This window comes from Stegodyphus dumicola, chromosome 1 (assembly GCF_044657685.1).
Source record: "Stegodyphus dumicola isolate Sdum_Otavi_A_Nest chromosome 1, ASM4465768v1".
In the NCBI taxonomy this organism is placed as follows: domain Eukaryota; kingdom Metazoa; phylum Arthropoda; class Arachnida; order Araneae; family Eresidae; genus Stegodyphus; species Stegodyphus dumicola.
This window is the reverse complement of record NC_140768.1, coordinates 141,466,761-141,492,950: the sequence shown is the minus strand read 5'-3', so window position 1 is coordinate 141,492,950 and position 26,190 is coordinate 141,466,761. Positions and strand designations below refer to the sequence as shown.

The following is a 26,190-nucleotide window of genomic DNA, read 5'->3' as shown; positions in this document are numbered from 1 at the left end:
ATGGATCTCTATGGAATCGGCTTCGGGATTCAAAATGAATCTTGGAACTACAATTTTACTTAGATGATGACACTCACAGCACCACTTTGCCCACTCTTGAAATATATCTGTAGGTAGTTCATCATCCCATGTCAATTTTCGAACCCAAAGTTCTTGTAGCAAGAATTTAAGTCTAATAAATGGAGTAATTAAACCAAAGGGATCAAAAATCTTCCCGGCAGTTTTCAAGATGAACCGTTTCGTATTACGCTTATTCTTAAGGAATTCCATCAAACTGTCTGTGTCTATACTCAGACTGTCTTCATTAGTATCCCAAGATATTCCCAAGATCTTAAGTGTCTCGTCTGAGTCATTGATTTTATGTAGATGGATCTCTCTTTTTACCATTTTCTCATCAGCTCAGGATCATTGTATACCCATTTACGCAAGTTCATATTTGCTGCACTCATAATTTGTTTAGCTTTACGCGATAAGCTTAGAGCCTCATCTATACTGTCCTGTCCAGTAATAAAATCATCAACATAAACACAAGAATTCAATATTTCAAATACATCTGGCTGCTCATCTCGATATTTTCTAATGTGTTCTTTAATTGTTGCAGCCAACAGAAACGGACTTGACTTAATTCCAAAATTTACGGCTTGAATCTATATGTCGCTAGTTTTAGATCATTTAATTGTATGTTTTCCACAAACAGGACTGCGTCTTGATCCTTTTCTGCCAAAGCAATCTGCAAAAATGCTTTTTCTACGTCCGCTGAAATTGCAACTTTATTTAATCGGAAATTAATTAGCAGATGGAACATATTAGGATTTAAATTTGTCCCTGTCCATAGACAATCGCTCAGTGATAGCTGCTCGAACTCATGTGAGCTGACATCAACACTATTCTAGTCTTCGTTGAAGCACTGGTTTCTCTAAATACCGGTTGGTGTGGTGGGTAAAATACTGGTTTACCGATAGGTATATTTCCATCTGACATCATCTAATACCTCATTATATGTAGAAAACAGTGTTTTGTCATAATTCATTCCCTTTGTAAGAATTTTGAATCTTCTTTCCGCTACTCGGTAATTATCAGCTAATTCACTCCAGGCCCTTTTCCAAGGTAAAGTAACCTCGTAGCGACCAGCATTAAAACAAACTGTCTTATTAAATATTTCGAATGCTTTGTCTTCCTCATAACAATAAGGATCATCTTTAATTCCTAATGATTCTAGTTCGAAAAACATATTCAATCTACTCTCTGAATTATCATTTATTAACCCACAATACGATAAATTATTTCTCGGTGAATCATTTATATTTTCACTAACTATATATCCAAACACACTATTTTGTAATCTCAAGCCTGTGTTAGGAACATAGATTTTACCAGCTCGTAACATATTGTTACGAAATGTAAAGGCGCGGTAAGATGGCTTCCCCGCAAAGCAGTTTTAGGGTTGCCATAAAATGGCAAAGGAAGGCAGAGTTGCCACATTTGGCGAGAAATCGCTCATTTGGCGACACAATTGGCGATATACCATGGACGGTTGGAGAACCTTCTGGAACGAATTCTTACCGGTTTAGTCCAGAATGTTCCCGAACACAAACCGAAAGCTATATAAATCGTGCTGGTGTGCAGTCAGGAAGTGTGTGTCTGTCATCGAGAGTGTGTGTGCCTCGTCTAGCGAGCTGATAGTCAGTCACTGAGCGAGTGTCGCGAAGTCTAGCACCGAGTTGGTCGTCCAGTGCATCGAGAGTCTTTTAGTGCATCGCGAATTAGTGCATCGTCGAGTTTTGTCTTAGACTGTGCTGAGTCGAAAGCTGTACTCTTGTGTATCGTCGAGTGCATCGCGTGTAGAGTCTCGAGAGTACGTGGAGTTCCGAGAGCGACCAAACAGAGTTGGAAGCTGTACTCTGGTGCTTTGCAGTGAAGCTATCTCCACCGTTATTGCCTGACAGTGTGAAGGCTGCGTCGCTGATTGTTCCAGCGTGTTTATAGTAGATTTTCGACGACTGTAAAAAGTAAGTGTTATTGGAGCTGTCCTGATTAATATTGGCTAAATAAAGTGTGTTTCGATACTTAATCAAGTGTCGTCGTTATTCACTCCAAATCTACGAACCCCGTACGAACGTGAAGGAAGAAAATAACGTAACAACTGGTGTCAGAAGTGGGATTTGCGAGTGCATGCCAGTGACCCGCCTGCAGAGGAAAGCCATGGCGGATGAAACGAAGACTTTGATAGACTTCCTAGCCGAGATGAAAGCTGAAATGAAAGCCGGACAGGAAGAGATGAAAGCCGGACAGGAAGAGATGAAAGCTGAAATGAAAGACGGACAGGAGGAGATAAAGGCTGAGATCAAGAGCGAAATAAAAGCCATGCAAGAGAAATTCGAACAGATGGAACAAGAAAAGATTAAAAGCGAGATTATGGAGCTTAGAGAGGATACTGGAGCGAAAATAGCAGCTGTGGAAGAACGATTTGAAGAAAAATTGAGAGAATTCCGAAAAGAAGTAGATATTTCGAAAGAAAACCGGACTGGGCCCAAGAACGAAGCTGAAGATTCAAGGTTCCCCCAATGTACTCTCATACGGTAATCGAACCAAGCACATACGATGAAAAATCATCATGGAGTGTATATGGGACTCCCACATGAAGGCTTCGCAGTTGGCTGCGTCACTCCGAGGAGATGCTGCAGACATCTTAGGGGTCCTCTCCGAAGACCAGATTTTAAACTTCAGCGCCCTCTCGAATGCGCTGGAAATGAGATTCGGAGAAAAGTGCGCAAAGGACTGTAGCCGTCTGCATTTGAAATATCGCCAGCAGAAAATCACAGAAAGCCTTCAGGAACTGGCGACTGACATCGAGAGGTTGGCGCATCGAGCATATCCGGACTGTCCACCCGATGTCCGAGAAAATCTGTCCTTGATGCATTTCATCGATGCCGTTAAGGATGCGTAAATTCAGAAAGCTCTCAGATTGGCGGATCTGAAAGACCTGAAATCTGCCTTGGTTTACGCTATGAAGTTCGAGTCGGCTCAACAAGCGACTCGAAGAGATCGCCATCCTATTAGAGCGGCTCAATTTGAAGATCCAAATTTTGATATCTCGAAACTAAAAAATGAAATAAGAGAAATTCGGGAGGCGTTAAGAAGACCTAATAAAAACAATACTGGGAAGAAAATCGTCAAGTGCTGGAACTGCGGATTGGAAGGACATCTCAGCAGGAACTGTCACGTGAATCAAGACTGGAAGAAAGCTCCCGCGAAACAAAACCAGGGAAACTAAAATGCAGCAGTCTCACGGGGCGGAGATTGCCAGGCAAAGATGCAGCCCTTCTGAAAGTTCTTCAAATCTCTTCAATGAGCGGCGGAGATAATGGACTGTTCGTCGAAGGATAAGTCAATAAGCATACTAGTAATATGAGCATAGATACGGGAGCAAATGTAACTATCGTAAGAACAGATGTAGCTCGAGAATTGAGCGAAACGTTGCGCTGGACTCCGCCCTGTGTGACTTTGCAAACAGTGACAGGTGATAAGATTCCCATTGAAGGTAAAATTAACATCATCATTACCTTCGGAAATGAGACCTATCAGCACTTAGCTTTCATCGCTAACATCGCGGACGAACTAATACTCGGATTGGACTTTTTGCTGAAGTACGACTTTACGTTGGACTTTAAACGTAACGAAATGCGCTTTCCAAAAGAAGATATAACTGCGTTTGAAATGAAGAGCGACATTCCCTCAGCTCACCAAGTAACAACAAAAACAGATGTCACCATCCCTCCGATGACAGAATTATTAATAGCCGGATCTATAGAAAAAAATAGCTTCAGATTTGGACTAATTGAATACCCTGAAAATAGCTTAAGAGAGGTATTAATGTCTTCTTCATTAGTAGACCTTTCGAAAGATTTCATCCCTGTGAGAGTGGCCAATGTTAGCGACAGACCGAGAAACATCCAAAGGGGTGAAGTTTGTAACTGAAAGTAACTGCAAGTTTGTCGGTCTGGTAGCGAATCACTTTCTATATATAAATATATATATATACAGTAGCGTCTAGCCCGAGCATGGTTTATGCTTCACGCATGCGCGATAGGCATAATTTAATCATGGTAACTTTCGTCGCTTGGCCAAAAAACATGTATGTATGTTTAGCTTGGAGATGAACTCACAATTCAGACTTAAGCGATGCATTAGGAAAGTGCTGCGGAATGTGTGAAATTTGTTTACTTTGTGCCCAAGTATGCGAGCAATTATATGCAGGGGGTTTAAAAATGCGTATGGGGTGAGCTTTGTGCCCAAATATGCGAGAATTTATTTACTGGGGACTTGGAAAAAGTATATGGGAAAATATATGTTATTCTTTTTTCATCGTGTTGATAGTTATGAGCTGTTTAAATTAATGCTGTAGGTTTTTGTAACTGTAATAATCAATCAACTTAATCGTATTTTACATTTGTTTCCAAATGTATTTTTGTTTGATATTTCATCTTATATTTACTGTTATCATAAAATTTCATTTCACATGCATGCTTTCCACAAAGGCATGCCTCATCCTAGGCAAATAATGCTTGAGAGCTTAACATAATGAATTAATTTAACCTCATTTTACAAATTTGTTTTTATTTCATATTTACAGTTATCATAAAAATTCATCTTTTAACAGGCATTCAGCAAAATGACATACTTTGGTCCTTTCTTTTCGTATACTTAATTACATTATCTTACCTCAGGGGTTTTCCAAAGTAGGTTTCCGAACATTACAAACATGCAAAGTTACCTTCCATACTAATCACACTAAATATGAGAAATCAGTAGCAGTTTGACTTCAACGCTTCAAATCCAGGCTTAACTTCTGCAACGTGGCAAAATTTAGTGGAAGAACAATATGTCTTTGGTTGCCAATCTCATGACACATCGCCAATTCCGTATAACGGACGTCAGCCAATAACACCAACAAAGCCTGTCATTGCGCATGCATGAAGCATAAACCATGCTACGGCTAGACGCTACTTATATATACACACCCACTCTGGTAACCGGCCCGGTGAGCATAGATTTTTATTCTTACATGTTGGTTAATCGTGCATTTTTTGCTATAAAAGTGATTGAATTATATTGTTCTTATGTTCCGATTAAGGTTTTTATAGCTTTAGTTAATTAGCATGCAATAGGTTTGGAACTTTTAAACAATTTAAAAGTTGTTCAAGTTCCACTAAGCCTAACGACGCCGCCATTTGTTTACATTTGAAATTTAGTAGCATAGTGAATTAAGTCAACTTCTGCACCAACTTCAGTGTCTTTCTGAGGAGTGGGGCCAAAAGTTTTGTGCACCGAAAAATCTCGTTCTGCCTAGTTTTAATTAATTTAAATTCTAAGTTTAATTGTAAAAATTGTTTTTTTGACGGCTTTTAACTCTATTTGGTGTTTAAGATTTTTCTGCATTTTACCACTTTTAATGAAGATGTTTTGGAACTTTTAAACAATTTAAAAGTTGTTCAAGTTCCACTAAGCCTAACGACGCCGCCATTTGTTTACATTTGAAATTTAGTAGCATAGTGAATTAAGTCAACTTCTGCACCAACTTCAGTGTCTTTCTGAGGAGTGGGGCCAAAAGTTTTGTGCACCGAAAAATCTCGTTCTGCCTAGTTTTAATTAATTTAAATTCTAAGTTTAATTGTAAAAATTGTTTTTTTGACGGCTTTTAACTCTATTTGGTGTTTAAGATTTTTCTGCATTTTACCACTTTTAATGAAGATGTTTTGAGTTTTTATGTATTTTTTTCTTTGTCCTGAAGTGAAAACTGAATTGATTAAAGGAGAAATATATCTCTAATGAAATTCGGGGAAATAAGTCTAAATGAAATGCAGCAAAAAATTTGCATAACTTAATAGGTCGTTCAGGAAAGCTATGTGGTGTCCACATCAGATTTTCTGAATTTATTTTTAAAAATTTAAATTTCAGACTCTCATTATATTTTGTTCATTGACTGTGCGTTCAGTTTCGTTTCTTCTTCGATGCCGCAATTTCACAGCAATGTTTTAAGCATGCTTGGAAAGAAAGCTCTTTCAGTCAAGAAATAAAATCTCGTTAATCGAAGTTATTGATTACAGTATTTAACTATAGTTTACTTGTTAAAAATCTCTTAACGTTTGCTTATCTTCAGCTAATTTGGATTACGGCTAATTTGATTTAAATTTCAGTTTCAACTATCTTATATCGACAGTTGACCTAAAGTTTATTGTAAAATAACTCCCGAAAATGATTTGAGATAGCTATACAAAATATATCATTCAGTTACACTGTTTGTTTCTGTTATAAACAACTGATATTTAAGTGAATCTAGCTAATAATTCTACAGGATTCGAATTACAGAGAATGGGGAAGTCATTTGTATATTTTCGGGTTCTTAACGCCCCCATGAATACGGACCAATTTCCATGAAACATTGTTTCACGAAAGCATCCATTTCTTCAAGTCGGTAACCCTAAAGTGCTTGATCATGTCTGATTAAAAAAATTTCATTAAATATTTTGAATTTGGTATAATAATCTTTTTATACTTCTAAAAATTAAAGTATTCTGTTATAAACAGCAATCATACTAAAGGAATGGCAAAATATGTATCAAGTATATTATACTAGCATTGCAAATTTAAGCAACATGATACTATTTATATTGAAACTTATTTTTAAAAAATGCAACTGAAAAATTAAAAGGAAAAGTCTAAACTGATTTGAGTAACCGTTTACATTCATAAGAAACTGTATGAATATTTAATTTTGAAACTGCATCATTCAGCGATGCATTTTACTAAATCCTTCCATGGAGCTAACGCTGAGGAAAATCCGTTCTCCTGATTAAATTACGTCTAAAAATTACGTCTGGGCGCTCAGTAGCATGCAGTTATTTTTGTTGAGAAAGAAACGGACACGTGATAACTTGAAAATCGACCCTTTAGAGCACCATATTACTGAATAAGCATTTCTTCAAAACTGGAGTTATCTGTGATGCTGAAATTTTTTTTAGTAGTTACCAAATTATTTCAGAAGATCATGTGATCGGATCATTTGCTTCTCACATGCTTAAAGACCAGAGCTTCGTAACCTATCTTTGACTGCTGACATTTACTTGTTTTTTTTGAGCTACGTGACTTTTGCCTCTCTTCAATTTCAGTCCGATTGACGCATGTGCACTACAGGCGACAATTACCAGTTCGTCGAAGTCATGTGCCCTCAGACGCTTAATTTTCTTATCTAACTCAGTAACACCCCTTCAGGGGCCACATAAGCAACTTCATAATGTGTATCCATATTAAGAAAGTTGCAAATTAAACTGCTACGAATGCTCATTGTTCCTTGCGATTTCCCTGAAATATTTCAGCATAATATATACATCGCATAATAAAATTCCATGTTGATGCCATGGGAATACCACGTAAAATAATTTCATATCTTAATCATTAAATAAGAGTATGCTTGTGTGCACTGTCATTAATATTCATGAGCAAACAATAATAGATTATATAAAATATCTGATGTGGACATCACATGACTTCTTTGTACGGCCTATTAAATTATATAATTTGTTTGCTGCATTTTATTTAAACGTGTTTCCTCGAATTTCATTAGAGATATATTTCTCATTTAATTATTTCAGTTCTCACTTTACGGCAAGGCAAAAATATATGAAAACTCAAAACATCTTCACACAAAATACAGAAAAACATAAAAGACAATTAAAACAATTAAAAACATATTTTTTTTACAATTAAAATTACAGTTGTTGCGCAAAAACAAGCAATTCAGCCAGAGGCAAGAAGGTAGATTTTTCAGTGCACAAAGCTGAAAGTTTACTTTTGGTCCCACTTGGCAAAAAGACATTGAAGTTACAGAAGCTGTATTAATTCACTATTATGCTAAGCTTTAAATGTAAGAAACATAGCTACTCTATTTGGCTTTGTCGCACTTAAATAACTTTTAAATTGTTGATAATTATACAACTAATGTATGCAGAATAACTAGAGCTTAATTAACCGAAACATAAGAACAATATAGTTCAATAACTTTTAAAGCAAAAAATGTACAATTTACCAACATATAAGAGTAAAAGAAAAACTGAGCTCACCGTGCCGAGTTACAAAGTGGGTGTATAATATACTTTTGGTGCGGCCGATTGCAACCAAAATAGGAGGTGCACAACTACATGTTATAGCAGTCCTATATACAAAATTTAACATTCTGAGGTTACTCATTTTTGAGTTACGCGAGATACATACATACGTATGTACTGATGTCACGAAAAAAATCTCTTCTATTTAAAATCTATTTTATAATTCGTTTTGGGGAAAGAATCCTTTATTCTGTTGTTTAAGTACAGATGTTACACAAAACCATCGTCAAATTATATTCGATAATGGTCAAAATGGATATTTTCATTGAAATATGATACCCGAAATTTTTCGTGATTACAATAGTTCCTTTACTTCGTACTAGGTAGTAAGTAATTAAACATGTCAGCATTTTAAATAACTAGCTGCTGTTGGCAAAGTTTTTGTTTTCGGTTAATACAATTGACACGATATGTTATTGCCTGAGAAAAAGTTGATAGATTACATTAAGCTTAAGCCATGGCGTACATCATACAGGAAAAAACAACATGTGTCTTGCAACTAAAAATGTATAATTTAGCGTGGGAAAAGGAATCAAGCATTGGTTGGGTTTAGTTTATGTGTTTACGGCAAAGTCTCGAGGGTTATCTGCCTAAGGAGAGGGATACCTTTGCGGAAGACGTATACACGTGACACATGTGAAAAACGCCCATGCAGCTCACCCGTTCGCGGGATTCGAACCTAAGACCGAACTACCAGTATTCAACGTTTTTACCGTTCAGCCGCTGGTGGACCAGACAAGCGTTGAAGCTCTAAGAGTGGTAGTTCCTTAAAGGAATTTAAGAGAAGTTAGCTTATATTCGGGTTCTTTTTTTTATTTGTTACACGCTCCGCCATATCATGGATGTACACGGAAATGGAGAGAATCCATGTGAAGGACGTTTTGAGAGAAATTTGCTCGTATCCATGTTACACATGGGGAGCGGAACCGTGGACCGAATATGAATGTTCAGCGGCTTTTACCGCTCCGCCGCCGGTGCCAACACTCGGATCTTGTTTATTTCTTTAGGATGCTTTTGTATCATGAATAAAGCTACACTGAGATTTTTCGAAATGGCTATGGAATTCGTACATGTTTTATTATTAGGTAATTACGCTACCTTTTGCAATACCTGGTGACTATTCGATCTCTATCTCCCTCGCCATTCCTTACTTTATAACATACGATGTCAATTCAATTATTCAAATCAAATCGTTGTCAGTATGAATACTCATTGTGGCACATGTCTATTGTTATTTGACTAGTTATTGACCATTTTATTTTTCCAGCTTTGTTTTCCTAGCTAAGAACTCAAGTGTACCTGTACAGTGTTTTGACTTAGAACTGAAGTGTCCCTCCATAATAGTTTAACTTGAGGTTGGTGGTAAATTTCTGTAAATATTTGAGTCCGTTTTATGATAAGGTTTTTCTTACATTTTTTTGTTGTCGTTTTGTTTTGCTTATTGTGTGTATGTTTTCTGTTATAATGTTTTGTATCGTTTTCATTTATTTTTTTAAGTTGTTATTGGTATAGTTTAGGAAATATGTTTAGATTATACCTTTTTGTAACTGAATTTGTGCCAACGTATTTTATATATAAGTGTTTATTTCTTGTAGAATTTTAGATGTTATGATTCTGAATCCACCAATGTTTGAATTATAAAAATACTGCCACTAGAACACTAGAGAGGCAGAAATTCTTCTGGTCAGATTTGGTGATAAATTCATAGCCACGTTACCGAAACTGGAGATTTTTTGACCGTCTTTCCGACGTTTCGAGCAAAAGCATCACTGTAGAATCGATATTTTCTGAAGCTTCCAGAGGACTGAGCAGATATGGCCTGTGTTTGAGCAGCCAAAATCAGCTTTACTTCTCAATTGCTTCAAACAGACTGAAGTCCAAAGCATGAATTACATTTTAAAGTGTGAGCAATATTGGTATTTTGTGATAATTCAAGTGTGTTAAAGATAATTTGCCTAATTTCTTCATTCCCTTCTGTTAGTTAAAGTTGTTAGTTTTGCTGAGAGTTATGATTATTACACAAAAAGTCAATTTCTTCCTGCTCATCTGGAGTAATAATTTGGATAGATCTCCGCGAATACGTAACTGGCAACAATATTGCTACGAATTTTGTACGTATATGAATAATTTTAGTGAAATTTTAGTATTCTGTTGCATAACGTAACGTGAAAATCTAAAGAAGCGAAGCATGCCGGAGAAGTTATAATAATAAATAAAGTCTATTGGCATTGAGTAAATCGCTATCTCGTTAATTTGGCGAGATACTGCCAAGCTGGCAACAGTTTTGGTAACTATGTCGCCAAATTTGGCGAGAAATCGCCAAAAGTCACCAAATTTGGCGACATCTGGTCCGGCGTTAATAGGTATCGTAACTGATTAATTGTAACTCATGTTTTGTGTAACTGTAACTGTATTCGGCCCTCATATGCCTTCCAGTAACTTCGAGAAGCAGAAAGTACTAGAAAAGTCTCCCCTGCGAGATTAATACTATATAACAAACACGACCACTGCAGCTCTCCGACACCTTAACTGCCACTTGCGAGCTACTTGCAATCCTTTGCGAATGATTTTGAATAAATATAGTTTAATTTTTTAATACAAATGGAATTTGGAATAGAAATCATGCAGTGCTACGTTTCTTTATTAATCGCTGATTTAATTTCTGATATTATGTATGTAAAAATGTGACAGATTTCAAACTGCCCACTGCTGGCTATCGTCAGAGCAACAAATACGTAAAACTACAAATAATTCCATTTCTGGTAATTGCTATTCCGGTTATGTTACTTTCTGAACAGGTAATAGACATACGAAGTTAATCTAAAACGCAATGCTAATAATTTTGTTTAATTATTCTTCCTAACATTTTTTTTCTTTTTTTACCTCAGGCAGTTTCTTCTTACATTTCTGTGTGATCCTATTGTTCACAACAGTTGTGATCCACCTGGAAGATTTGCTATTCATTGTAAGATACTATTTTTATTCAGTCCTTGAATGGCGTGAGTGACTGCTGAAGAAACCTGTTTTGCCTTCCAATCTATATAGAGCTCTTTTAATCTGTGGAAGTCTTTTATAAAGATTTTATTTCTGGTTTCGTGAACCTTCAGCCTCTTACTTGGTTACTTTTCTGCAGAACTCCTTCAAAATTAATTTCCTAAGCAAGTCAGTCATTTCTATGCAATCGCTTCACAGATTTCGCAACCATTCACATTAATATGCTTAATGTACACATTTCTCACATGAAACTCTATCTTTCGTAAAAATTCCTTGGTAATCCTAGGCAGAGGTCATAATTTATTTCACCAATGGTTGTGGATGCCGAAATATTTGGAGTCGTGGGAAGACTCACTGGTTTGACAACGATTTAAATTTTAGTCAAAATGTTTAATTCCCATTTTATCAAATATTGTTATTCCAGACAAAGATCTTTCACCTTAATCATCAAATCTTCATATCAATAATTTTGCATCAAGCAATGAAGGATCAACAGAACACAAAAGTTTCTCCAAAGTTCCGGTCAAAATCGACATATTGATATTAGTGAAATTTCTAGCTTCTGATATTTTCTTGCATTTTTCGATTTCTTGTATTGATGACCTTTCTTTCTACCTCGCACTAAGTTACAGGCATTTTTTTTTTGCACTCATTTTGCTGTCCGCCTATCTAAAATTTTTCATCCTTTAGTACTGCCGCTCTGCAGCTGCCCCGGCTCTTATGTCAGAGTTACATGTCTTTCAATCTGTTGATATTTTTGTCTTCTTAATTTTCGATCATCATGCAGGAATGACACGTCATTCAGGAAAGCTTAATATCCATGTAGGGTTTCCCTTATTTTGAATAACAAATTATTTTAAGCTGAACTCCTCAACTTTACTGAACTCCTAAATTTCCCCCTCTCCTTTTCTCGCCAGAATGTAAATTTAATGTTATTTAAATGTAAATTAATTTAAGTTAAATGAGTATTTAAATGGGTGAATCTCTAAGATTATTCAGAGCGCGTTTTTGCTAGCCAGCGCACGTTTCGTTGCTACCTCGCTGTTACGCTAGCAAGCCTCTTGGCCATTTCGGATTATCGTCTCGCCTGTTAGGCTTTGTAGAGTCAACCTAAGTTTAGACTTATGCTGCGCTATTTTATTTTAGATTTGACTTGAATTATATTCTACGTTTCAGCTTCACCGCAAGCTGACGGCGCCATTGTAAAGAACGAAGAACATACCTTTCTGTTGATTATTTGAATTAAATAAAGGGTTATGTTCACCCTTCTCCAGTGCTGGTATTTCATTCACGCATGTACGAGAATTCTCCTGGTTCACTGTAGGGTCTAATTTAGTTTATGTGGAATAGCAGAGACAAATCTTACAGCCAAACGAAAAATTGTACAATAATCCACCGCTTGACCACTATAAATACCGGGCAAATGAGAAAGTTTTCTCCCATAAACGTTTAAAGTCTGATCCTTTATTTTCTAAAATATCCCTTGCTTACAGACTCCATTTCAAACTCAATTTGAGATTTATTTTCTGCTTACAGATTAAGTAACCCATTGGAAAGTTGTAGTATGTAACCGTTAGGCTGACAAGAAATTATTTTAAATTTTATTCTGAGTTGTTTTATTTAGAAATTCAAGACGAGACGATAAGTTACTGGACCGCTTTTATGGGTCCAACATTTAGAATATGATGGATCCGTGCATCTTTTTGGCAAGAGTGGAAATCCGTGCATAAACGGAAAGACGTCTGCAGTCTTACAAAAGCCCTCCACATTGAACATCTGTGCGTGTCCATAAAAATATAAAGATTTACGTGTTCATGTTATATCTGCATTTGGGATATAAATTAGTTATATCACTCACAGGTGTGTTTTCTTTCTGTAACGTTAGTTTTGATTTGCCACGCAGTAGAAGAACAGCGCGAAACTAAACAGTTAGTTTGAAGAATTCGCCTGGTTAGACAGATGGAATATGTGCTCGACGAAGCGTTTATATAGTCCTGCATGAACTAGTAGATTTATTAGCAATAGGTTATGTATGTCTAAAATTATTGTAACGATTCAAGAGGTGGTTTCGAGAATTTTTAATGATGCGCATGAACTTCGTTATCTATATCCAAAATTATCAGCATGGTTCGAGAGGTAGTTTCGGGAATTTTCAATGATTTGGATGAACTTCGTTATCTGTGTCCAAAATTATTGAGACGATTCGGGAGATAGTTTTCAGAGTTTTTAATGATGCGCAGTGTGCTAATTACTAAAAATTTCTGGCATATTCCCGTTGGATACCACGCTGAAATACTCAATCAGTCAGGGCCGTCATGAGAGGTACTGATTAATCAAATACTACTGAAACTGCAAGCACATTCTTTTTTTGGTGAATTCTTGTATACTGGGCATGAGTAAAAGTAGTTATTCCAAAGTTTTGCAAGAAACTGTTTAACGATTTCTTAGGTTAGGATCCAAAGATTCGAATGATCTCAGTATGTTGGTCCTTATGTTAATTGTGTGGAGAAACAAAATTACTTTTTAAGCAGAAGCATGAATAAATTGATAGCTTATTTTTGAATAAATAATTTTTCTCGAATAACAGTTTCTTTGCAGTACACGTTGGCATGTATCATTTAATTTATCTTTTCTAAAAGACTGCTCATGAGTTACAAAAACACTCAGTTTTTCTTTTAAATAATGATTTGTAATTTATTATAACATTTTTCATTTAACTATAGACCAATGAATATGCTTTCGATTCATTTTACTTCTACTAAAATAAAACAACAATAATTATAAACGGAAAGGTATAAAGGAAATCAGAAGAAAGTATTTAATTTCTCTGTCTGAAGAAAAAACGCTCAGTTCCCCATTACAAGAATTGCAAAATTTTATTTTCTTGAAACTTATCTTTCCTAAACGCAAAAACAATAAATATAAGATGTATTTATTCATATTTATATGTAATCATCTGAATCACATATTCATTAATTTACTTCAGAAGTTTATATTCAAAACCTGACTCATTATTTTTGAAACGATGTAAATTTGGACTTGCGGCAGTCGAATTTTCGTAAAATCTATCAAGGGGCTCCCACCGTCTTAAAGCTTGGCCATCCTTGCTATATAAGATCGGAGTAAGCAACAGTCCCTCAGTTGTTGTTAGACGTTAGTTCAGTATATTATGTTCGGAATACCTTTGCTCTTTAGATGCACTTTGCATCGCATTGTGTTTAAAGTTCTCAGTAGTTTGAAGTGTAACTACTGATTGTACTCTGCGATACTCTGAACGCCTGTACGAATATTTCTCTGGAAAGTCCCAGAATTCTGAAGTGTTTATTTGGATATAATAAATTTTATTAACTTATCATTGGACCAACCTGTGTGCATTCAATGTAATACGAACCCGTACGTACGAAAAAATATTATGAAAAATTGGTATGGAGTTAAGGAAAAATATTATGCCATCATAAAGATAAGAAAGTTACACTAAAAAAAAAAAAAAAAAAAAAAAAAAAAAAAAAAAAAAAAATGCGCAATATGTTCCTGGACATAACTCTGCTAATTTCTAATAATTAGGAAGGACTACTTTTTTTAGCTGCCAAATCTGGAACTTGTCTTGATTACTAGGACGAAATACTAGAATGTTAAACTACCATACCAATAGTCGCTTCAAAAAACTAGATTGAGAAAATGGACAAAAATAATTTAATTAATTTAGTGAATTTATAGGACAAAATTAGTATACATACTGTTGCAAAAGTCTTTCAGAAGAAAAGCATCGCCTTCGTACAGATAAAAAGGTTTGCAATCACAATCATTAATCTCAATTTTCGCCTCGCACATAACAATGCTGTATCGCACATAACATCTGTAAATTGAACAACTAAATTTTACTTTATACGGAAAATCTTTATTTTCCGTATATCTAAGATTACAGAAAACATAGCGCCTTTAGCTAAGATTTCGTTTAATAATCAGAATTAATTACTTCTTTAGACTTTGGGCCTGTCTTGTTATTTGAAATCCATTCTTCTGTGTAATTTCTGCAGTCTGTAGCGTATGGATAGGGAAGCAATTTCTCTTGTTCCTAAAAGAAACATATAAAGATCTATTAAGAGTTTAATCCCAAAAAGCACATTTATTTATGTCAAAAATTATAAAAATTACTTTTTTTAATGGTTTGGGTGATAATGCTAAGTAAATTTACTTATGTAAATTTCTTCTAAGTTAATAAAAATAACAGAACTTTTAACCAATCTAAAATTTCCTAGTTGTCTCAGAGTAAAAGTAAGAGAAAAGGAAAGAAGGAAAGCTGAGAAATTAATATCTTTGATTGGAAAAAATTATTAGCATTGGAGTATCCACCTTCTTCGATTTGGAAAAGTAATTAGGCTTGGAGATGCATGAGGGGAATACTTTTTCTATGTTCTTCTTATGAACTATGGGGGACTCAACTTTGAACACTGTGACGGACAAGGGACATTTCAGGAATGCGATCCGAAAATACATCAGATGGATGTTCAGACTGCCTATCTGAATGGGAAAATTGATGACGACATATTTATGTCCCAACCAGAAGATTTAATAACTCCTGAAGGCAAAGTTTGCAAGCTCAAAAGGTCAATTTATGGATTTAAGCAAGCAGGATGAATGGGAATTCAAAAATCAAATAGAACTCTGCCGAAACTAAGATTCGAAAAAATTAATGTCGAATGATCGTATTTACGTACAAAATGTAACAAATGATGAAATCATAATAGCTACTTATGTAGATGATTTGTCAATTCTAACTAAAAGCGATTCTTTTAAGGTGCACATTAAGATAACTCCCAGCAAAAATTTTGAAATGAGGTGAAAAGGAAAAAAAAAAAAAAAAAAAGTGGTGAAACCTGGGTAAAGTAAAAAAAAAAGTGTTTAAATATTAAGGTTGAACAAAATAAAAATGTATCAATTAGCCAAATTCAGTACATAAAAGAACTCTAAGTAACATATGCAAGAATGTAAGCTTATATCGATACCGTTAGATCCTAACATTAAGTTATGCGAAACTTCCAACGTCGTTAAAGAAAATGAAAGTTCAGACAAAAATAAGTATCAATCTCTTAATCGGATTTTTAATTTACTTAGCTGTATCTGCACGACATGACATTGCGAATTCTGTTAGTAGATTTAGTCAATTTAGCACTACTCTCGGCATAGAAATACTCTCGGCAGAAAATCATTTAGGGGTTATAGTCTCATATTAGCAGAAAGCCCTATTTAATGAGAATAACGAAAAGAAAAAGCTGTAGCGCTATCAAATTAAAATATACATAGCGTTAACTGGAGTTTCAAAGAAGAGATGCACATGCGTTTGCTATTACGAGATCTAACGACAACCAAAGTGCACAGTATTTGGTGAAAACTACAGTTCATCACTATCAAACAAAACACATTAATACTCGTTTTCATTATATTAGAGACTTGTACGGCGAAAAGAGAGTTGACTTTAAACATGTGTATACAGCAGAAATGCCCGCCAACATTTTAAAGAAGAATCTGAGCAAGACAAATATATAAAATGTACGAATATATTAGATCTTAAACTTTAATTCATGAATGCTTTTTATATTTTATTTCCTTTTAAGCTTTGCAGACGAGGTTGTTGGAAAATCTGCATTTACCTCTGTGTCTGCGGAGTGCTGAAAAAGGTGAAAAGTGCAGTAGTATTCTGCCATTTTATATAAAGTGATGGTATTATGATAATTGAATTTAACATGTAACAGGTTACGCACACTTGATAAACGAACTGGAACATTTTAGATTTGGCATGTTGTAGAAAATGGTGAACATTCCCCAAGAAATGGAATATAAGGGAAATAAATTAATATCAAGGAAATTTAAACAAAAGTCAATTTGTAGGGGGATCTTTTTTGATTGGTTTCGAAATCGGGACCTTCATTTTCTGAATCTGATATCTCACCCAACTGAGCTACGATGTGCTCGGTCGAAAGAAGTAATTGATCTACATTTTCCCCTTCTCAGGATCATGGAGGTAGGAAGTAAGATGGAGTCGCCCTAAACAAGTTTCTCCGTACCCTGCTCTGAAGCACCGGCGATCCCTACGTGGTGACCAAAACATTGGGTCATTTACCATTGAGTTCTATGGGATTTGACGCGTTCGGGTGTAAATATTTTGTAATTACGTCGCAAATATACATATAAATGTATATATTTTCTTTTTCTACAACACTTCAGAATCCTAAGTATGTGAAAACAACATATTTTTAAACAACATTTCATTCTGAACGGAATTAAATGCTATACTTTTCACAGGACAGTTTTCTCAGAATGGTTTAATTTGAATGAAATATTTTCACAAGTTTTCGTTAATTACATTAGAAAAAAAAATTAAGGTAATTCGATTTTATTCGGTTAAGGTACAAAAATAAAGATCAAGGTTTATTGTATTATTAATATTAAAATTATGCATTATTTCTTTTCTATTTATAGAGCTTCTTCCTAAAATACAAAATTAAATATAAAATTCCTAAAATACAAATAAAAATATAAAATTAAATATGACATGATTTTTTGGCTTCTTTTAAATCGAAAAATGTAAGTCAATTTATAATTAATGCTCTATTCGGTTCATTTTAAATTAGAGTATTATTAGGAATTAGCGAAATACTTTAAATAGTACTTGACTTTCTCTGAACATTTCTGAGAGGGAATAAAACAAGTTTTTTTTTTTTTAAAGCATTATTTAAAACTTGTAACTGAGATATTATAAAATGTAAGGAGAATAATTCTTTTAATTATACTTATCAGATTTTTTTCTTACCCTTCATTTCAACAATACATATTCCAAAACTCTTTATTACGTTCTTAAGTGCGCATCTCATAGCATTTGCTTTACAATACCTTTTAACAGATTGCTTTCCAATACGAACAATTCTTGCTTAAATAGTTTTATAACGTATTTGTCAACAGGATTTCAATTTATGTTTACAACTCAATATTAAGGTTATTATATATTTAGATAACATTTATAATCATTATAAATTAGATGCATTTAATCATTAAATTTCTTCACAGTACTTTCAGAGTTGTTTATAAGTGAATAAATTCTTCATTTCAAATACATTTATAAATAATTTAATGAATATTTAAGTATTTTGTCAAAGGCAGATACATGCTTTTTGCAAGCACATGCATAAATACCCATACATATTTCCTATTTATCATTTCCGGCATGTGCAAATCTTTAATTTCTGTGCATTCACTATATTTTTCGTGTAAAGTAATTTACACTAATTTAGCATACACCCGAAAGTTTTATATAAAAAATATATATGAATATAATTTGAATGAAAATTATAAGTATTATTTTTAATAGACACTCAAAGGTCAGTTTTTCTTCAAAATTCCTCCACGACGGCATCTCTCTCTTTAGGCAGATAGCCCTTGCATTTATAAATAATTTAATGAATACTTAAATATTCATTAAATTATTTATAAATGAATTTTATTTTTATTCCTCTATTTAATAAAAACTTAATCTGACCTATGTGCCTAATTACAAATATTTTAACATACATAATTTTATATTTACATTTAGCCATCAAGTTTCAAACTTTTCAAATCTTCTAGAAAATAAATTTCGGCAGATCTCTTTTAGTAATTTTCTTAAAAATCTATATTTTTGTAGTGCAACAGTTTAGAATTTTATAAAACAAATTCATAATCAAAATCGCTGTTGTTAGTTATCGAAAAATAACCAAGATGTGATTTTTGCGTAAATGTCAGTAAACTATACAAATTGCTATTATCCATCACACTATGAATGTTTCTTTCATGCGAGAGTGTCCCTTTTTCGATTTCTATGGAACTGTCGTGTGTCGAAATACTATCAGAATCTTGTCAAGCGAGCTTCTGAATGTAAACAAAAAACACCCCGTCTGGTGACCCAAGCTTCAAAGCAGTGCTTCGCTTCTAGCGCGGAATGGCCCCTCCTCCCTTTCCTACCTCCATGCTCAGGATGAAGCAACGTCCTGCAGACATCTGGTCTGGCTTCCTGTTAAGAGGTTTCCGGGAAATAATAGGTGTTCTTCTATTGCGTACTTGTTCCATTGAATCAAGATGGGGCTTCAGTCTCAGTTGGTAAACGATGTCTTTTGAACTCCTTCGTCTCCTATTTTGTTCCCGATCTGCGTCGTGCGTCACGTGAGATAGTTGTTGTGTTATTCGGTACCGTCGATAGCAACGTCTTAGGAGCTTTTTGGATAATCCGAAAAGCAACAAGGAGTAAGATAATCTGCAGGAAAAAAAAAAAAAAAAAATCCACCGGTTACCATTTCGGGTAACGGGAAAGCGTTCAAGGAGACCTATTCCAGTTTTGGCAAACAGCATGTCAGGTGAAGGTGTCCTGATGGAATTTTCGATGATTATTTCCGTCTTTAGCTTTCTCGACAGTGTGATGCTTACCGTCATGCAGCCCCAACGACTTCATATAACAGGTAGACGGCTCATTCCAAAGGGAATTCGTATGCTAGCCGAACCCCAGCATATACCACATGATTTATGGCCTTGGCGCTCTTGGGGAATGATAGCTTAGGCTGTTCATCGCAGGTTTGGCGCGCTTTTGATATGGCAGGGAGTGATTTTTTATTTCCGTCTGCTGGCAGTCGGCAGATAACTACCTGTAATTAGATCATTCATGTTTTTTACAATTTGTTTAGATATAACTTAATGCTTTTTTTCCTGAATATGTTATATATATTTTTACTAATCGCTTTAAATTATTTGCATTGTTGATTAAGATGTTTAGTTAAATAATTTTAGGAAGAAAATCTAAAATAAATAATAAAAATTGAGACGGAAGCTTTATTTTTTGAATAATATCTAAAAATTAAAATAGTAAAAATTAATTGCAATACTGTTAATATTTGAGGGGGTAAAAAAAATCTCGTTTATTTTTAATGCTATCCTAAAGAGAAAAAGAAAATCACATTGTAATATATGTACTTATGCAATTGATGAAACATATACTTACAAACTGTTGACTTTCAGCTGGAACCATAAACTATTACTGTCCAAACTTAATTTATAGTTTATGTTACAAAAAGATAAATTATACTGAAATCTTATTATTGAAAAATATTTTACTTACTTATATTTTAGTAAAATAATTTTACTTAATTTAAAGTCAGAAACAGTTTTTGGAAGAATATCATTTACTTCTGACCTCTGTTACCATAGTACTTGCTCTCTGGAAATGTACGATAGTGAAGAATTTTTTATCATTAAAAAGATATTTCACTGATTTTAAACGCCTATTTTATTCAGTTACTTGCATATCAAAGTGCTCATAAAATTAGCAATGTCCAGAAATAATTTCATGCAAACTTGGAAGCTACTGCCTTAACTGTATGCCGCTATACATTAAATTTAGTAAGATTTCATATTTTGCACATCAGCTGTAAAATGTTTTGAATTATAAATTCAAACGTGAGAATACATATTCTGTTTTGTTCCTGTATCCCAATTAAATAAATGCATTATGAAAATGTGCATTTAAATATAGTATTTACTATAAAGTGGGTTAATTACAAATAAACAACTGGTGTTAAGTAAAATAAAATAAAAATATACTATATATGTATGAATGCCAATCTTTTAAATACGAGCAGGACGCACATTTTGAACAAAAAGCTTTCGTTCTTCACCAGCTACAAAGGAGCCAGCTTGCATCTGATGAAGAAAGAAAGCTTTTCGTTTGAAAAGCATGTCCTGCTCATGTTTAAAATTTTGCTGTTAATACAAAGTAGTATATTTTTATTTTAAGTAGATTAATACTTTTTTATTTATTTAAATTATTTTTACTAAAGTATATCAGGAAAAAGTACCAAAAATCACCTACTCAAAATAGAGTCAAAATTTCCAAATATTCCAAATTTCCTGTTTTTGATTTGTGAATAAGTAATGAGTTTTTGAAAACAAAAACACACAAGTTGGCCGAAATATAGAAACTAGGTATTGTTATATACTACATGAATAACTTTATGAAATACAATACCCTATATACGACTCTGATATGGGAAATTTCACTTATCAAATACTTTTTTTTTTCAGATGATATAAATTAAAAAAAAATTAGCTTGTAAAACCATAAATACATGGCTTGGATAAAATTGACTGTTTCAGAGGAAAAAAAAAAAAAAAAAAAAGCTTTTGTGAATAGAAAGTGAAAACTAGTAAAGATATAATAATGACAGCCTCATTCAAAGCTGCAAAAGTTCACTCAGATGTAGTTTTGATGGTTTTCTTTGACAAACTCTCTCTCTCTCTCTATATATATATATATGTTACGGTGAAACACCGAAATCTAGAGAACGTCGACTTTCACCGGTGAATGTCAACATTCACATAGTCGCTTGGTGTATGTCCGAAATATTTTCCAAATACTCTTATTTCTGACTTACACCGGTGAAGGTCGACATTCACCATATACTAATGGTGAATGTTCAACATATAAGAAGATTATATTTCTTTCTCCGTAATTCATTCGCAAAAAAACGCACTTGAGACTCAGAATAAGAACTTAAGAACTTAAAACACACAGTACATTCAAAATGAGAAAGGAAAATAATAGAAGTTATAAACTTACTAAATTATGTGATTCATATCTTATTTATTGCTATTATCACACTTTGAATTGCACAAGAGGCCCTTGCTTTTACAACTGCATTTATTTGTGGAACACTTCCTTTTGGAATGGCAGCGTGTACATATACACCTCTCTTTTCGACCTACACCAGAGCATATCTGTGATTGTCGACATACACCGGTGAGGGTCCGAATGTACAAGAATGTAAAGAAATATTCGATCTTTCACCGACGTATTTGGTGAATGTTGACATTCTCCGGTGAAAGTCAACATTCTCCAATTTCAGTCTTTCACGTTAACATATATATGTTGAAGTTATCACGGAGCCACAGTTTTTGGTAACTTTTTAGCGTGCGTACTAAAATTTATCTTCTAATTTCCTTAATTTTGCAGCACAATGCGCAAAATTTTTGACCACATAGGTCTTTTTTCGTTTGTTCTTACAACTTAACTTTAAATTATATATATATATTTCCTTTTACAACTGAAATATTATTCTTCGTGATGATTTAACTCCAATCCCCGTTAAAACATTATTAACATTTTGCTTTCAAATTACTTCAAAACATCTTTCAAAATATAACTTACCAGTATGGATGCACACTTTTAAAATAATTCTACTTTAATTAAACTTAGTTAATTAAACTTAGTTAGTTTAATTAAAGTTAAGAACTATTTTCATTGATTTTTTTAAATTTAAATTTTCACATCATATTTCTTCATTTAGGATAAATTTCCAACAGCATCGTAGATGTGACAGAATTATAGTCCAGATTATTTTTATTTTAATTGATTTCATAGAAAATAATGATAAAGCACTGAGCTTTATAAAAGTAATAGGATTTTTAAAATAATGCTGTTTAAATGTTTATGTTTAATATTCATGAATCAAGATTTTCACCTTTTTTTTTACTTCCTTGTACGAAGTAAAAAGGAAGTATTGTAATCGCGAATAGCTTCATGCAGCATATTTCAACGAAAATATCCACTTTGACCGCTTTCGAATGTAATTTAACGATGTTTTTGCGTGACACCTGTACGTAAGGACAGAATAAAAGACTCTTTTCCTCCAAAAAAACTAACAAACTGCTTTAAAATTAAAATGAATGAAGAGAATTTTTCGTGGCTTCTGTACGAACGTATGTACGTACGTGCGTACGAACGTATCTCGCATAACTCAAAAACGAGTAGCCTCACAACGTTGAAATTTTATATGTAAGACTACTTTAACATGTAGATGTGCACCTCGTATTTTGGTTTAAGTCGGCCTCGCCAAACGTATATAAATATATTTATAAATATATCCACTCTGTTACCGGCTCAGTGATCTCAGTTTCTTTACTCTTATATGTTTGTAAATTGTACATTTTTTGGTTTAAAAATTATTAAATTATGTTGTTTTTGTCTTCCGGTTAAGGGTTTTATGCCTTTAGTAAATCTGTATGCAATATTTTTAGAATTATCAACAATTTTAAAATTGTTTAAATGCCGCTAAGCCTAATTTGATGGCGGCGATAGCTCTTGTTTACATTTGAAACAGCTGAGTAGCGGATTTGTTGCCAATCTGGAGAAACGTAGCTTCGCAACAACAAAAGATAACTCCTTCATTTATTATTTAAATCATGCTTAATCCTTTCTAGAATTTTTTCGAGGAAATAAGCGTTTAAGATTTACTTCGTAATTTTTAATACAGCTATTTTGAGTTATGTATTTTGCCTTGTTGCGAAGTAAAAACTGAATTAATTGAATGAGAAATACTCAATCGGCTGTGAAAAACTGTTTCTTTTTTGTTTTGTTTGCTTAATTTCTTTTATACATAGTTCTAGCTTTATTATAGTAGTTGAATAGAACATATGGCAACGATTAGACAATTCTTTAAATGATATAAATTTTGTACATTCTGTGTTATAATATGAACGAAATATAATACTGTTAAGTAAACCTAGCGCCAGAGTGTCGCTATGGTAAACAAATAGAGTGAATTTTAAAGAATGCATTTATTCTTTTGTGGTTTATGCACTGTCGGCGAAGTAGGTTTAATTCAATCTCATAAGTTTAAATGAAATGCAAGAAAAAATGCATAAAGTTTAATATTCCGTACAAGGAAGTCCACATCAGATTCTGTACAAGGTGTACACATCAGATTTTTTTTACAAAGTAAACATATCGCACAAGCTCTTCTCAATAATTTAATAATAATAATAGCATTTTTCTTTTTCTTATCTCAGGCAGTACTTGTTTACGAAACCAAAACACGTATGACTTGGCGAAAAAAGGTTAGGGCCAATTGGCGCAGCTTTCTTTATCAACGGAGTACACGGAAAAGAGTATAAATTCAATTATTTATAAAGAGTGATTCCAGAAAATAGAGTCACAGTATTTAATACATTTTGATGATAATAATACATGCTTAAAATGTCATATACAGCGGCAATTTTCGTATACAATATGGGCGAAACTTTCGAACCAATTCGACAGAAATAGTAAAATGACAAAAATACTGAAAATAAAATAATATATCATGCAGTTTTAACTTTAATATGAAAGGTTACAGGTCTTCCTTTTACAAAACTTTCTTTACATCCATAGACGCAGCAGAGGATAACAATTTTTTCTTAAAATTTTATGTAATAAAGCAGAACAGTCGTCTTTCGTCCCACAGAAATGAATGTAAAGTATTTCCGGACTTTCGGAATTCGGCCATAAGTCACGTGACACTAATGCTGGAACCGGCTGGAGGTTGCAGATACGCTCTCTACCAGTATATATCTCGTTGTGCAGCCCTAGCTACCCTCGCAGCCGCAGCCAGCAGCACTTCCTTCTTATTTGGTCATACATTTTTGGCAAATTCGAGTGAAAATCGAATCCTGGTGGTGAAGAATCATCATTTAACACCTTTTAGTTCAGCCGCCACTGTAGAATTATTAGGATTTCTGTAGTAGGAAACACAAAAAAATGGCAAATGACGAATGACCTCGCCGGGACTCGAACTTGGACCTCTTGAATACGCGCCGAATGTGCTACCGTAACACCACGAAGGAGAAAGTACATTATGATTTATCTTATGGTTTCTCTAAAATATCATAAGTTGATGTAACTTGCTCATCTATTTTGTAAATCATAAGAAAAGAAACCATTACAACGTATATTTAACTTACATCCCGTTTGGTCGTTTCATTGGCTACCACATTTCCTTAATTAACTCTCAAGAACATCAACAAAAAACAAACTTCCTTTAGCTGGCTTCAGATCGTGCATTCAGAGAGCATGCAATTAGAGTGAGCCCAAACGTGTAATGAAGTCACTACAGAAATTAATAGTGTCGCGATCAATGATTGCAGGGATTAGAGCTGATGTTTCTCGAAGTTGAGGCGGCAAACATTGAGATAGAAGAGATGACAGAGTAAGAGTACAGTTGATGGGAATCGTGGATAATTTGTTATAAAAATAAGCTGAATGGGTTTCGAGGCAGTTCTTCTAATTGTTGAATATCTTTCTTCGTGAAATCAGTAATTTTTCTTCCATTCTTCTTCCCCTTCAGTGAGAAGTCCTTTAGGCTATTTTTGCTGTTACTGGTAAATATGTTCTCTGCTTCTCTTTCTGCTTTCTCTCTCCTAAATTGCGTCCTGAAGATAAAATGAGTATTAGAAGGAGTTTGTGAACACGCCAAGAAGTCTTTTTGAACTCGATTACCTTCAGCTAAATATTAGCATTTTATAGGCACTGAACATTTTCTCAGTATTTAGCAGTTTTTCTATGTGAGTAAGTTTTTCTTACTCGCTGCATTTTTAATATTTTCAATTTGATAACTAAAGATATTATGCTTTTTCCTTTATGCCTATCTATTTACGCAGTTAACACGGTTTTCCATTGAAAGATCTTTCCTTTCTTTCCTGTAACTTTTCCTTTTTTAAAAGGTTTGTATGGACGTTTCTGAATGGAAGTATGACAATATTTTTCACGACTACTCATCAGTTCAAAATAACCGATAATTACATTGTCATATGCCAGAAAACTGCTCTTAGAATTCCCGTGCTTTTTATCTATAGCTTTAGTAACCAATCTTAGATTAACCCTCTGGCTGATCATCCCGCGATTTCCACGGGCAACTCAAATGTAGCAAAATTTGCTCATCCTGTAATTTCCGCGGGCATATGTTTTTCTTCCTGTACTGAGGAGCGCATCCCGTTTTTTCGCCTTTAACCATTGAAATAAATTATATACAGTATTAGGCGTTTAGGTTACGTTGTGGCCAACAGATATCGTTAGTTGTTCACTCAATTTCGGCATTTGAAGGCACGTGGTATTAGCGCTCAAACTTCACTTTTTGCCGCTTTTTTCTTACAGATGGCTGCTAGAAAACGTTCAGCGATTATCTTGATTATTTAATTAAAT

At 34.0% G+C, this 26,190-nt stretch overlaps 1 protein-coding gene across 5 annotated transcripts in view; it reads right to left on the bottom strand.

Moving 5' to 3' along the window:
• Positions 1–26,190, bottom strand: part of LOC118200082 (uncharacterized) — a 109,708-nt gene that overhangs the window by 66,257 nt on the left and 17,261 nt on the right. For 3 of the 5 annotated variants that reach the window (XR_015042420.1, XR_015042421.1, XM_085821470.1), the window contains one exon: positions 15,136–15,234. Coding sequence is in view for 3 of the 5 variants with exons in the window: in XM_085821470.1 (XP_085677596.1) it covers positions 15,136–15,234 (99 nt within the window). In the remaining 2 variants the exon portion in view is untranslated. Of the gene's footprint in view, positions 1–14,828; positions 15,235–26,190 lie in introns of those variants that run through there. The other 2 variants (XM_035372003.2, XM_085821469.1) reach the window with 2 other exon arrangements.